At 49.1% G+C, this 11,533-nt stretch overlaps 1 protein-coding gene across 3 annotated transcripts in view; it reads left to right on the top strand.

The window, feature by feature from the left end:
- Nucleotides 1-1,565: 1,565 nt before the first annotated feature.
- Nucleotides 1,566-11,533, top strand: part of LOC143905737 (uncharacterized) — a 72,823-nt gene continuing 62,855 nt past the window's right edge. For 2 of the 3 annotated variants that reach the window (XM_077421311.1, XM_077421312.1), the window contains exon 1: nt 1,566-2,486. In XM_077421311.1, coding sequence (XP_077277437.1) covers nt 2,263-2,486 — 224 coding nt within the window. In that variant the 5' untranslated portion in view covers nt 1,566-2,262. Of the gene's footprint in view, nt 2,487-6,424; nt 6,645-11,533 lie in introns of those variants that run through there. The other variant, XM_077421313.1, reaches the window with a different exon arrangement.

The following is an 11,533-nucleotide window of genomic DNA, read 5'->3' on the forward strand; positions in this document are numbered from 1 at the left end:
GCCCCTCAACTGTAAGGGTCACAGTTATGGCCCTCTTGGCCTTGAGCCCTCTTTGAATGCCGAGGCCGGCCAGGTCTATTTTTGCCCTGGCCTCCCTTAGCACCTCCTCATACTGTCCCCCGGGGCAGGTGATAGTGACCGCCGCGGTGCGTGGCGGTCTTCCCTGCTCTTGGGCACAGTCTTAGCAGTGGCGGTGGTCAATTTTTTGGCCACGGGGCCACGGGGAGGCGGGTTTATCCACCTGTTGCCCCTTGGCCCTACCGCCACTCGATCCCTTCCCCTTTTTTCCTTGTTTCCCTTTCCCACAATTTGCCAGCCGTCCGTTACGGGCTTCTGGTTTGCGGCAGGGGGGGTTTTCTGCGCTCCTTTCTTCTTACCCCTAGTCACGCCGGCTCCCGATTTTGAAGAGCCAGCGGTGGCAGAGGGGGAGTGCTCGCTTCTCCTTTGCAACAGCCTGGTTCGCTGCAGGTTGCTTGGCAGACCTCGTGGCGTCCGCATAGGTCGGCTTGGCCGGACCTGCGGACGCCGCGGATACTTCAGCCTTTTTTTCTTAGCCCGTAGCAGTCCTTCCAGTGTTGGGCAAAACAGGGGGCAGGGGTGTTGCACCCTGCAGACCCTGCAGACCCAGGCGGCTAATAAGGCCATTAAAAAGATCCTCGACCTTGTTGCCAAGGACTCTTTGAATCCTGCCCTATATGTCCTCCGGCTTTGCGTTAGCCGGAGGAGATGAGGGGGGGACTTGCTGTCTACTTTGCTTCGTCTTTCCTCCTTACAGCTCCTTTTTGTGGTAGAGGAGGCCGGAAGAACCGCTCCCTCCATTACTTTGGAGACACCCTTGAGGGGGGGTTTTGCAATGGGAGGCATTCCCTCCTGCTCGATCTCCGCCATCACTTCCTCCCATGACGGACCGTCCTCACCGCGACTCTCGTCTACAGACCTGATGACGGTAGCGGTTTGCTTCCTCCTTGGTCTTCTGACGGAAGACGGCGAGCGGGACGCAGATCGCTTGCGGTACTCGGCGTTCGTAATTCTCGAGTCAAGCTTATTGCTGATGTCCAGCGATTTTCTCAACCTCGAGTTTTCCACTTCGAGGACAGTGATGCGCCCCCGGAGCCTCTCCAACTCGAGGTCTTGTTCGCTGGACTCAGCCGCCCTGACGCGGGTTGCCAGATGACACGCAGCCGCTGAGATAATGGCCGCCGCCTTGTTCAAAAAGCCCCAGTACACGCCGCTGAGGTTGCTGGAGTTAACAGCAACTGTTAACTCCAGCAACCTTGTCGATGGCGCGCATCTCCTCATAGATCCAAGCAGGGAGATCTATAGTTAAGGCGTCCCCCAGCGTTCTCATGTATTGGATCTCTTTCTGCTTCCGGCCTTTAGAGAGATCGGCGAGGATCGCTGAATCCTCTACTTCTCTTTCATTTCGCCTCTCTTTCTCTTCGTCCCGTTCCCGGATCTGGACTTTCTTCAATTCCCAGGCCCCGGTCGTTGCGGGTCTACCGCGATAGTCTCCCCTCTTGTTCAATTTCCTCTTTTTGCCTTTTTTGGTCGTCACCTTGCGACCGACCGCAAAAATGGCTCGCGACGACAGCACGCGGCCGCTCAAAGTCGTGTTGCGCCATCTATCCGACGACGCAATCCGAGCGATGGAGCGGAAGGTTGAGGGTCCGAAACAGCCCGGGGCGGAAATAGCGGCGGACCCGCCAACGGGGACGGCGACGTCGGGAGAGACGGGCGCGCAGGTGACGGAGATGGGCGAGGGTGTCGTGCTGCAGGCGGCACCCGAGCGTGCGATCCCAGCAGGGAGGAGCGAGCAATCCGGCGAACCGACAACGAGCATCGACATGATGCGGGAGGCGGTGCGACTCCGCGAGAAGAAGCTGAGGGCGGACCGCCGAAATGAGACTGACCACGCCGCGCCAACGGAGGAGAGGGTGAGAGGTGACTCACCGAAGTTGGACGAAGCGGCGGCCTCCGGATCATTTAAGAGCCCGGAGAGCGAGGAAGCTCGCGAGAGTGACGTGGGGACGGAGGGTCCCCAATAATGTAGAGAAAGCGTTCCGAGGATGGGGAAGTAGAAGTTGGGCAAAAGGCCCGCTAGAATTTGTTTTATTTTGAATACAGGCCGCAATGGCAATGATAGTTCCGTTCAAGGTTCCTTTGTAGCCGGACGGAGAATTGACATTAACCACACGCCCTTGAGATCATTAATTATCACGGTCGCCACTCGATTTTAACCTAGGCCTATCAAGAAAGATACTGATGAATGACCAACCTTTCGCTGACTTTGCTAATTCCCTTCTCTACGACTTTGTTTCAGCTCCCATCTGTCTCCGGATCGACCCGCTGGACCTGTTGGACCTCTCCGCTCAAGGAACTCCCTTCGCTTCTGCTGGACAGCACCGCTTGGCTGGGCCCCAGCCTCTGTGCGTGTTCGTCGATGGAGGATTTCGGGCGGCCGACGGGCGAGATTACGATTGGGATAGGTAAGTCTTTGCAGGTTGTCTCGGATTGGATGATAATCGTCACACGTATGTTTTTGCAACAAGAGTTAAATTATAATTTATTTCTCTTTTGTTCGTTAGTGTTACGTTACATGGACTTCGCGGAATAACGCCCCGTTAAGCGGGATCGTTCTCGTTCTCGTTCGCTGTTAGCGCACGCGTTGAGATTAAGTTATCTATCTTACGCCGATGCTCCTGACTACAGGAAGCCAACACTGTATGCTGATTTTCATCTGAGTCAGAGACGAGTGCCCCGGTGCGAAAATCGTTCGCATCCAGAACCGAGAGACGAATTCCACGATTCCTCGGCTCAGCCGGCCCACCTCGATCGAGTGGGGATCGCCCCACTTGTCGCTCTCGCCTTACACCTGTCCCTACGAACGGCAGCTGTGTCAATAGCCTCGTGAATGGCCTTATTGTTCGCGCGTCAACACCTTTTGTTCACCGCCGTACATCTGGCCAACATCTGTATGTCTCGCTACGCAGTAGCGCGAATGCTTCCGCATTCCGCTCGCTTTCACTTTTCGCGCAAACATGTTTTCGTTCGATGAATCGAACCTTGGAACAATTCAGAAGAATCTACGCGTTTTCGCTCGCCGAGCGGCTATGATTACCTGTGCTACATTCCATCGCGGGTTCGTCCTTGCGTTTACGCTTCGCCTCCAGTTCGGGTCGCCTCTTTCGCCTCGCCGCGCTCAAAACCCATCAGTAATTGATGGATCGACTACGCGGCGCTTCCGAATTGTGCTCCTATTGTCGGTAAGCCGATTCCGCTTACTGTCGACCATTTCGCCTTACCGCGCTCGGATTGCTCCGAAACTCGCTGGATACATTACCCGGCAATCCCGCTCCGCGCTTCTACGTCGGTAATTCGCTTTCTGCCTACGGTGGGTTATTTCGCTTTACCGCGCTCTGATCGCATCAGAACTCGCCGGATACATTACCCGGCTATTCTGCTTCGCGCTTCCACGTCGGTAATCCGCTTTCTGCCTACGGTCGGCTACTTTCGCTTTCCCGCGCTCGGATTACGGCGAAACTCGCTACATGGATTACGCTTGATCTATCTGTCTCGCTCCTATATCGGTGAGCCGATTTCGCCATCGGTTGGCGATTTCGCTCTACCGCGCTCGGAACTCAGCGCAACTCGCTGAGTGGAATACGCGGCGTCCGTGCGTCGCGCGCCTATGTTGCCGTGCCGATCCCGTTGCCGGTCGGCTAATTTGCACTACCGCGCTCAAAACTCATCGCAACTCGGTGAGTTAAATACGCGGCCCCCATGCATCATGTTCCCAAGCCGCTGACCCGATTACGTGGTCGGTTCGCAAGTTTGCGTTACCGCGCTCGAAACTCATCGCAACCCGCTACCGTAACCTCGCGTCCATTCCCTTATCTCCGCGGAATACGTTATTCCCGGCCAGCGAACTCAACCTTTGTTCGCTGTCGCGCGATACATCCTCATTCTCATGCATCCGCGTATGCGGTTACTAATCGTAACGGTAAATACAACTAACTGAACATTAATTGGCTGGATCGCCCTTAGCCCCTTCCACGGCTGTGCTTAAATCAATTTTACTTATCGGGGTTTCTTACTTACTCTACTTATCTCTAAATGATAACGCTCGCGTCTAGTTTTTATTCTGACGAAGTCATCGCGTTTCTCTTTATTTTACACATATATCTCCCTATCTATTACACATCGGACAATCTATATACATTGATGGAGTCCTAGGTCTCCACTCCAGATCGATAAGCGCTTTGCGCTTATTCGCTTGATGTAGCGTTGTGCGTCTCTTTGGCTCCCGACGTCCTCCGCGTCTGGTAAGCAGCCTCCTGGCCGCTCGTCCCCGGCTGTTCGCCATGCGACCGTCTGTCGGTCGATCCGAGTCGCTGGCGTTCCAGCTGGACTATGGGCCGCTTAGCCGGCACCGGCTTGGTTGCCCATATCCCTTTACCGAGGTGATACGCATCGGTCAGCGCCGCCCCGGTCTTCTGCGGGATCGTTATGCCTCTGGCCGCTCCCGGTGGGTCGCAGTCATCGGACGGCTGCACCTTTTTGGTTTTGTTTCCCTTTACAACCCATCCGGCGCAAAAGCGGCCCGTCGGCACAACTTAGATGTAAGAAAAGGCGGAGAATTAATCCGCGGAGCAGCGGCTCCATTAGGGTTAGGATTATTTCATCCCGGCCGATTCGATGGCAAAATTTTATGTTGAGATGCACGGCTCAAGCCAGAGGTAATTTAGTTTTGGGGGTCGCGTGCGAATCGAGCCGGGGACAACGCAATTCAGGCATGAGCCACACACAATCTTCGACGACGGACTGAAGGGTTCGATAACCGGGGATCACCTCCGAGAATAAAGTGCCCCTGACCACTCAGGGGGACCAAGGAAACGCGCAGTAGTGGTCGGCGTCGAGATTCGACCCGTAGAACGCGAGATACCCGACCGTCGGCGATCTCGGTAACCAGGAGTCATTTCCGAGAATAAAGTGTCCCTGACTACTCAGGGAGACCAGAGGAGCGCGCAGTAGAGGTCAGCGTCGAGATCCGACCCGTAGAACAAGAGATACCCGACCATCGGCGATCTCGGTAACCGGGAGTCATCTCCGAGAATAAAGTGTCCCTGACTACTCAGGGAGACCCGAGGAGCGCGCAGGGGGGTCTGCGTCGAGATCCGACCTGTAGAACGCGAGATACCCAGCCGTCGGCGAGCCCGGTAACCGGAGGTCATCGCCGGGAACCGAGCCCGGGAACGGGCTTACTAGGTCCCCAGGTAGAGTCAAAGAAAGTTGCCGTCGACGGCAAACAGCACCAGGTAGACCCGGACATCTTCTTCGAGAAGATAGTCCGGATGCCGCAATTGTGACCCGGAATGCGACGTGCGCGGGGGTCGGCGATGTGGTAGCGTGCGGGGTAAAGGAGGAGAAAAACCACTGCCCTGGGGACGAGAGAGAGCGTCGTCCGTAAGGCAAAGGGCGCGGAAATTTCCACCGCGAACATCTGGCGAACACCTGTCGCGGCGAAAGCGGTAAACACCTATTGTAACTGCGTAGCGTGGAAAATTACCGAAAGAGAAAGCGGGCAATACGGCCGGAGTGGGGTTAAACTCCGAAGGTGGGGAGCCACAGCGAGACGCGGGACTCGAGGCAGTCTCTCGGGGATCGTCGTACGAGTAAGATCTATTACACGCCGTATATATATCGTGGCCACGCTAAACTTCGCGAGCGTAAATCGGGTGCGTTGTATTACCTCTCGCGACATCCGAAATAACCGGGAACGCCCGCGTAAACCGTTAACTGTCGCAATTACTTTTGCGAATGGCATACGATTGCCAAACGAATCATTGTGCGCCGTAAAGCGACAAGGCACTTGGTCTCTGCATAACCTGTGAACAGCAACTTGTGCAATACGAAGATTTGTTAACAACCAACTGTGTGAATCGAAATTATTGAATAAATTGTTGAGTCATAGCGTGAAATATTTTGAGAATTATCAATTCTACTTACCTTACATACTTACCCGATCCATCGGCGTCGATCCATCAAAGTCCCTCGTTGATCCTGGTCGGCGGTGGCAGCGGCGACACTGGGCAGCGGCGGCGATGATCCATCCGTGGCGGGAACCTGCAAATAAGGAAAATTAGTTAGAATGACGATTCGAGAAATCAGAGATACCTACCTTCTCGGTTATTCGAGGCCAAACCGAGTGGCGACCGTTGATTTATAGGACATCCACGCGAATCGCACCATCCTGTAGTACCGTTCGGTTACAACCTCACTCGAACCGGAAAAGAAGAAGACTCCGCTACGCTCGCTGCGCTCGTTCGCCCAAGAGAGGCTGATGGTCGGGCTTACCATCTCCGTTCGCACCTCGTCCCGACCCACATTCTCTTCTACCTCCATCTGTTGGACCGTTTTTTTTCAGGAAACGGTTCACCTCCTCCTAGAATTTGTCCCCATCCTGAGGGTGTTCCACGCTGGAGCCACTCTGCAGCATAGGCGTCTGGACTGCATCCTCCCCGGTGAGGCTTGGTTATACAGAAAAGGACGAATCCCTCCTGGGACCTCCGCACCCTTGTTGGATGTTCCAGCGCCTGAAGAAATGTGGAAGAGGTCCGGCAATCCGAACGCCTCTCCCAGCGTGGAGACGCTGTACGTATTAATAAGTTTCAGCCCTCTGCGAGCGTCCACTTCGGCCGCCGGCTTGGCTTTCGCCCTTCCCTCCTAAGCCTCCCTCGCCTTTTTCTCTTGCTCTTGCTTCAATTTAAAGCTCTTGGGTCCCGCTCCTTCTCGAGTCCTAGAGGAGCTCTTGGTGGCCTCCCTCTTCGTTCACCGATAAATCGGTGTTAGCACCGCCTGTCTTGTCGTCAGAATTTAGGTCTGCCATTACATGTTTTGCCCCCAGACTCGCCACGGCTTTACCACCCAGGGACATGCCCTCTCCGACCGACCAGGAATAAATTCCCAGCCAGCCGGGTTCTCCCAAGTTTCTTGGGGGGGTAGCTATACCTCTGGTTCTCGGAATAATTATTGGGGGCACAAGGTTCCTGCCCCCTACTGATCCGTGGGCGGAGCAAGCTCCCTCCCACGGGCTTTTGGGGGTCCCGGGCCTCTAACCCGGGCACCGTGACGGCGCCCCCGCGCGGGGGGCCCCACAAACGGTTGGGGCGCAGGAGGTCGCACCTCCTCCAGCGCTTTGCCCGCTGTGGCGACTAGCTACCGTGCTCAGTCGTCGGCCGACGTAACCTCCGCACCGACGGCTGTTTCCACTCTGGTGGCCGGGTTCGGGAGTAATGCAATCCCCAACCACCAGAGTCGTCTGCACGCGCTGCCGGCCCATACGTCCGGCAGCTAGACCCGCCGGCCCCGACCTTGGAATATGTCCGAGCGGCCCGACGGGTCCCCTACCCAGGTCGCCTGGCCTCGGTCTCGGAATACGTCCGAGCGGCCCAAGCGACCTTTCACACTTAGCGGACCGTGGGACCACGTCTCTTGTGTGCAACCGCCAAGTGTGGGCCTCTTCTCCAAACGACCCAGGACCATGTCCTGGGCAGGATTGGAAGAGAGTTATCCCAATCTCTTTTTGCCGGAGCACTGGCGTACAATGGAGGAGGAGGAGAGAAGTCTTCCCGCTCCCTCGGTGAGACGGCATGTCTGCCCACCTCAGGAACGGGGACTACCCTCTCCCAAGAACCCCTCCTGGCCTTTCGGCCGAATCGGCACCCTGTCAGAGCATCGGCGTGCAATAGGTAAGGGATTCAAAACCCACCCTATACAGAAAACCCCAGTTCCCCCATTCTGCCGGAGCACCGGCGTGCAATGAACAGAGGAGCCACCTACCCCTAAACCCCGTGGTTTTTTATCGAGATTTTTTTTCCTCTAAGCCGGCGGGAGAAGTAGAAACTCCCCCGCCAGTTCTCAAGGGAGTCGCCGGGGTTCCCATTCTTCCTGCCACTCCGGTTTGTAAACCGGCGGCAGGAAAAGTGGACTCTTAGACCCCGCATTTTTTTTTTTTTTTTTTGATGCACAACAGTTACTATTTGCATTAGATACTTTGAGTTAAATTATTACCAATTCTCAAGAACCGTATTTGAATCATTTTCTTGATACATAGATACTTATTATTTACTGATTTGTCGTCATCTAGAATCAGTATATACTCTTAGAATTCACATTTTAAAGTAATAACATACTTATAACAATTACTATTTACTTTACATATTTTTGAAATAAATTTTATTTAAAAAAAAGTAAAAAAAGGCGCCAAGTTTACGCATAGTAATGTACCTATGTTGTTACGTCGAAAAAAAGAAAATGGTAGTATTAGACCTCGAAAAAATTTAAGTAACAAAAGGTAGACGTAATCTTTATATCTCAAAAAATTTCGAAAAAATCTTAGCAGTAGTATCTTTATTTCCGAAAAATTATATCCAAAGTGATCTATCAAGACATCACAAAATTATGTTACCTTATCAAAAAGAAGAATCGCGCTTTAAGTGATCTATTACAATTACAAAAAAGAAATGATATCTCTTTAAATTACGGCGCCAATTACAGAGAAAACATATATATTACCTCAAAAAATAATTGTTGCACTACTTTAAAAAATTTTTAAATTGTGTTTAAATTTAACAAGAAAATACAAGATATTTAAATACAAAGTTTACATGTGTATTTTTTAGTAGTCACAAAGAATTACAAAGGTAACAGTACAAAATAAAAATATTTTATTAAAATACATAAATTTTTCTTGTAAAAAAACTTGGCGCTGCTAAACCTCGAAATTTTAAATAAATAAATAAACTTATCCTTTACTTAATTATAACCCGCATTATCCGCCGTCCGCGTCGTCACGCACACCCATTCACTCGCACATCCACGCTGATAATCATTTAATATTACTCTCATCGCATTCTTCTCTAAATTATTTTTATTTATTGTTGTTTTTATTTATTTAAAATTTTGAGGTCTAGCAGCGCCAAGTTTTTTTACAAGAAAAATTTATGTATTTTAATAAAATATTTTTATTTTGTACTGTTACCTCTGTAATTATTTGTGACCACTAAAAAATACACATGTAAACTTTGTATTTAAATATCTTGTATTCCCTTGTTAAATTTAAACACAATTTAAAGATTTTTCAAAGTAGGGCAACAATTATTTTTTGAGGCAATGTATATGTTTTCTCTGTAATTGGCGCTGTAATTTAAAGAGACATCATTTCTTTTTTGTAATTGTAATAGATCACTTGAAGCGCGACTCTTCTTATTGATAAAGTAACATAATTTTGTGATGTCTTGATAGATCACTTGGGTTATAATTTTCCGGAAATAAAGATACTACTGTTTAGATTTTTTCGAGATTTTCCGAGATATAAAGATTACGTCTACTACTTGTTACTTAAATTTTTCGAGATATAATACTACCTAACAACATATAGGTACACTACTATGCGTGAACTTGGCGCCTTTTTTTACTTTTTTTTTAAAGTAATTTTGTACGGATATTACGCCTTTTTGTAGTATTACGCATTTTATAAACATTATGTACAAGGTAAAACGATCTGGAGGTATAATACTACCACTTTGTTTTTTTTCGAGGTAACAACATAACAGGGTAACAACATAATACATATATACACTACTATGCGTGTACTTGGCGCCTTTTTTTACCTTTTTTTTAAAAGATAATTTTGTACGGATATCACGCCTTTTTGTAGTGTTACGCATCTTAATTTTATAAACAATATATCTTATAATCTTATAAACAATATATACAAGGTATGAAACTAAAAGTGTTACGGACTATTATTTCTAAAGAAAACAACAATTTAATATTTTGCTTAGTTTCTTAAAAATAATAATCTGTAACTCTTTGCTCTATAACCCCACATAGTGCGCTTCGTAGTTTTTGGTGTCCAGGTGTAATAATACGTTGATTGCGATGTCTAGGTGTCCCAGGTTGCCGATGACGATGTCTAGATAGTGAGCTCCGTAGTTTTCGGTGTCTACGTGTATTAATACCTCGAATTCGATGTCTAGGTGTCATCATACATTCAGATTTAAAGTTACTAACACACCTAGACACCAAAAACTACAAAGCGCCCTATGTGGACCTCGTCATCGGCAACCTGAGACACGTAGACATCAAATTCAAGGTATTATTACACCTAGACACCGAAAACTACGGAGCGCGCTATCTGGACCTTGTCATTAGCAACCTGGGACACCTAAACATCAATTTCAAGGTATTAATACACGTAAACACCGAAAACTACGGAGCGCACTACGTGGACTTGTCATCGGCAACCTGGGACACCTAGACATCAAATTCAAGGTATTAATACACGTAGACACCAAAAACTACGGAGCTCATTATCTAAACATTGTCATCGGCAACCTGGGAACCCTAGACATCGCATTCAACGTATTATTACACCTGGACACCGAAAACTACAAAGCGCACTATGTGGACCTCGTCATCGGCAACCTGGAACACGTGGACATCGAAATCAAATTGTTAATACACGTAGACACCGAAAACTACGGAGCACACTATGTGGACCTCGTCATCGGCAACCTGGGACACCTAGACATCGAATTCAACGTACGATTACACCTGGACAACGAAAACTATGAAGCGCATTATTTGGATCCTGTCATCGGCAACCTGGGACACGTGGACATCGAATTCAAGGTATTAATACACGTAGACACCGAAAACTACGGAGCGCACTATGTGGACCTTGTCATCGGCAACCTGTGACACCTAGACATTGAATTCAACGTACGATTACACCTGGACACCGAAAACTATGAAGCGCACTATCTGGATCCCGTCATCCGCAACCTGGGACACGTGGACATCGAATTCAAGATATTAATACACGTAGACACCGAAAACTACGGAGCGCACTATGTGGACCTCGTCATCGGCAACCTGGGACACGTAGACATCGAATTCAACGTATTATTACACCTGGACACCGAAAACTATGAAGCACACTATCTGGACCTCGTCATCGGCAACCTGCAATGGGATACCTAGACATCGAATTCAAGCTTGATTCATAAGAATCGACTTAAAAATTCTCTAGCGGCATTTTCTGCCAAGCGTAGAGAATCTTCTTTTCCGTTGACTCAATATTATATTATTTATATATGATTCGTATGTATTTGACCGGAAATGAATGTCCGGGAAAGAATCTACCATATGGAATCGTTTGTATTTCGTATGAAGACTTTTGAAGTGCAATTGAAAAGGTTTGTGAGTCATTCGTTTAATTGTAATTAATTAATTATTTTTACACCATGCATTTAGCCGAAATAGATAAATTAATAAAAGTTTTTATACGGAATCGTTTGTATTTTGTATGAAAAGTTATGAAGTGTAATTAAAAAGGTTTGTGAGTCACCCAGATAATTTTAATTAAATATTTATAAACTCGGTAATTAGCCGAAATATAAATTTTTAGTTATTCATGGTAAAAGAAGAAGGCGCTAGTGTTCCCGAAGGTTCGTCTGCAATCAGAATT

Source organism: Temnothorax americanus, unplaced genomic scaffold (genome assembly GCF_048541705.1).
Source record: "Temnothorax americanus isolate GAGA-0224 unplaced genomic scaffold, ASM4854170v1 Scaffold66, whole genome shotgun sequence".
Taxonomy (NCBI): domain Eukaryota; kingdom Metazoa; phylum Arthropoda; class Insecta; order Hymenoptera; family Formicidae; genus Temnothorax; species Temnothorax americanus.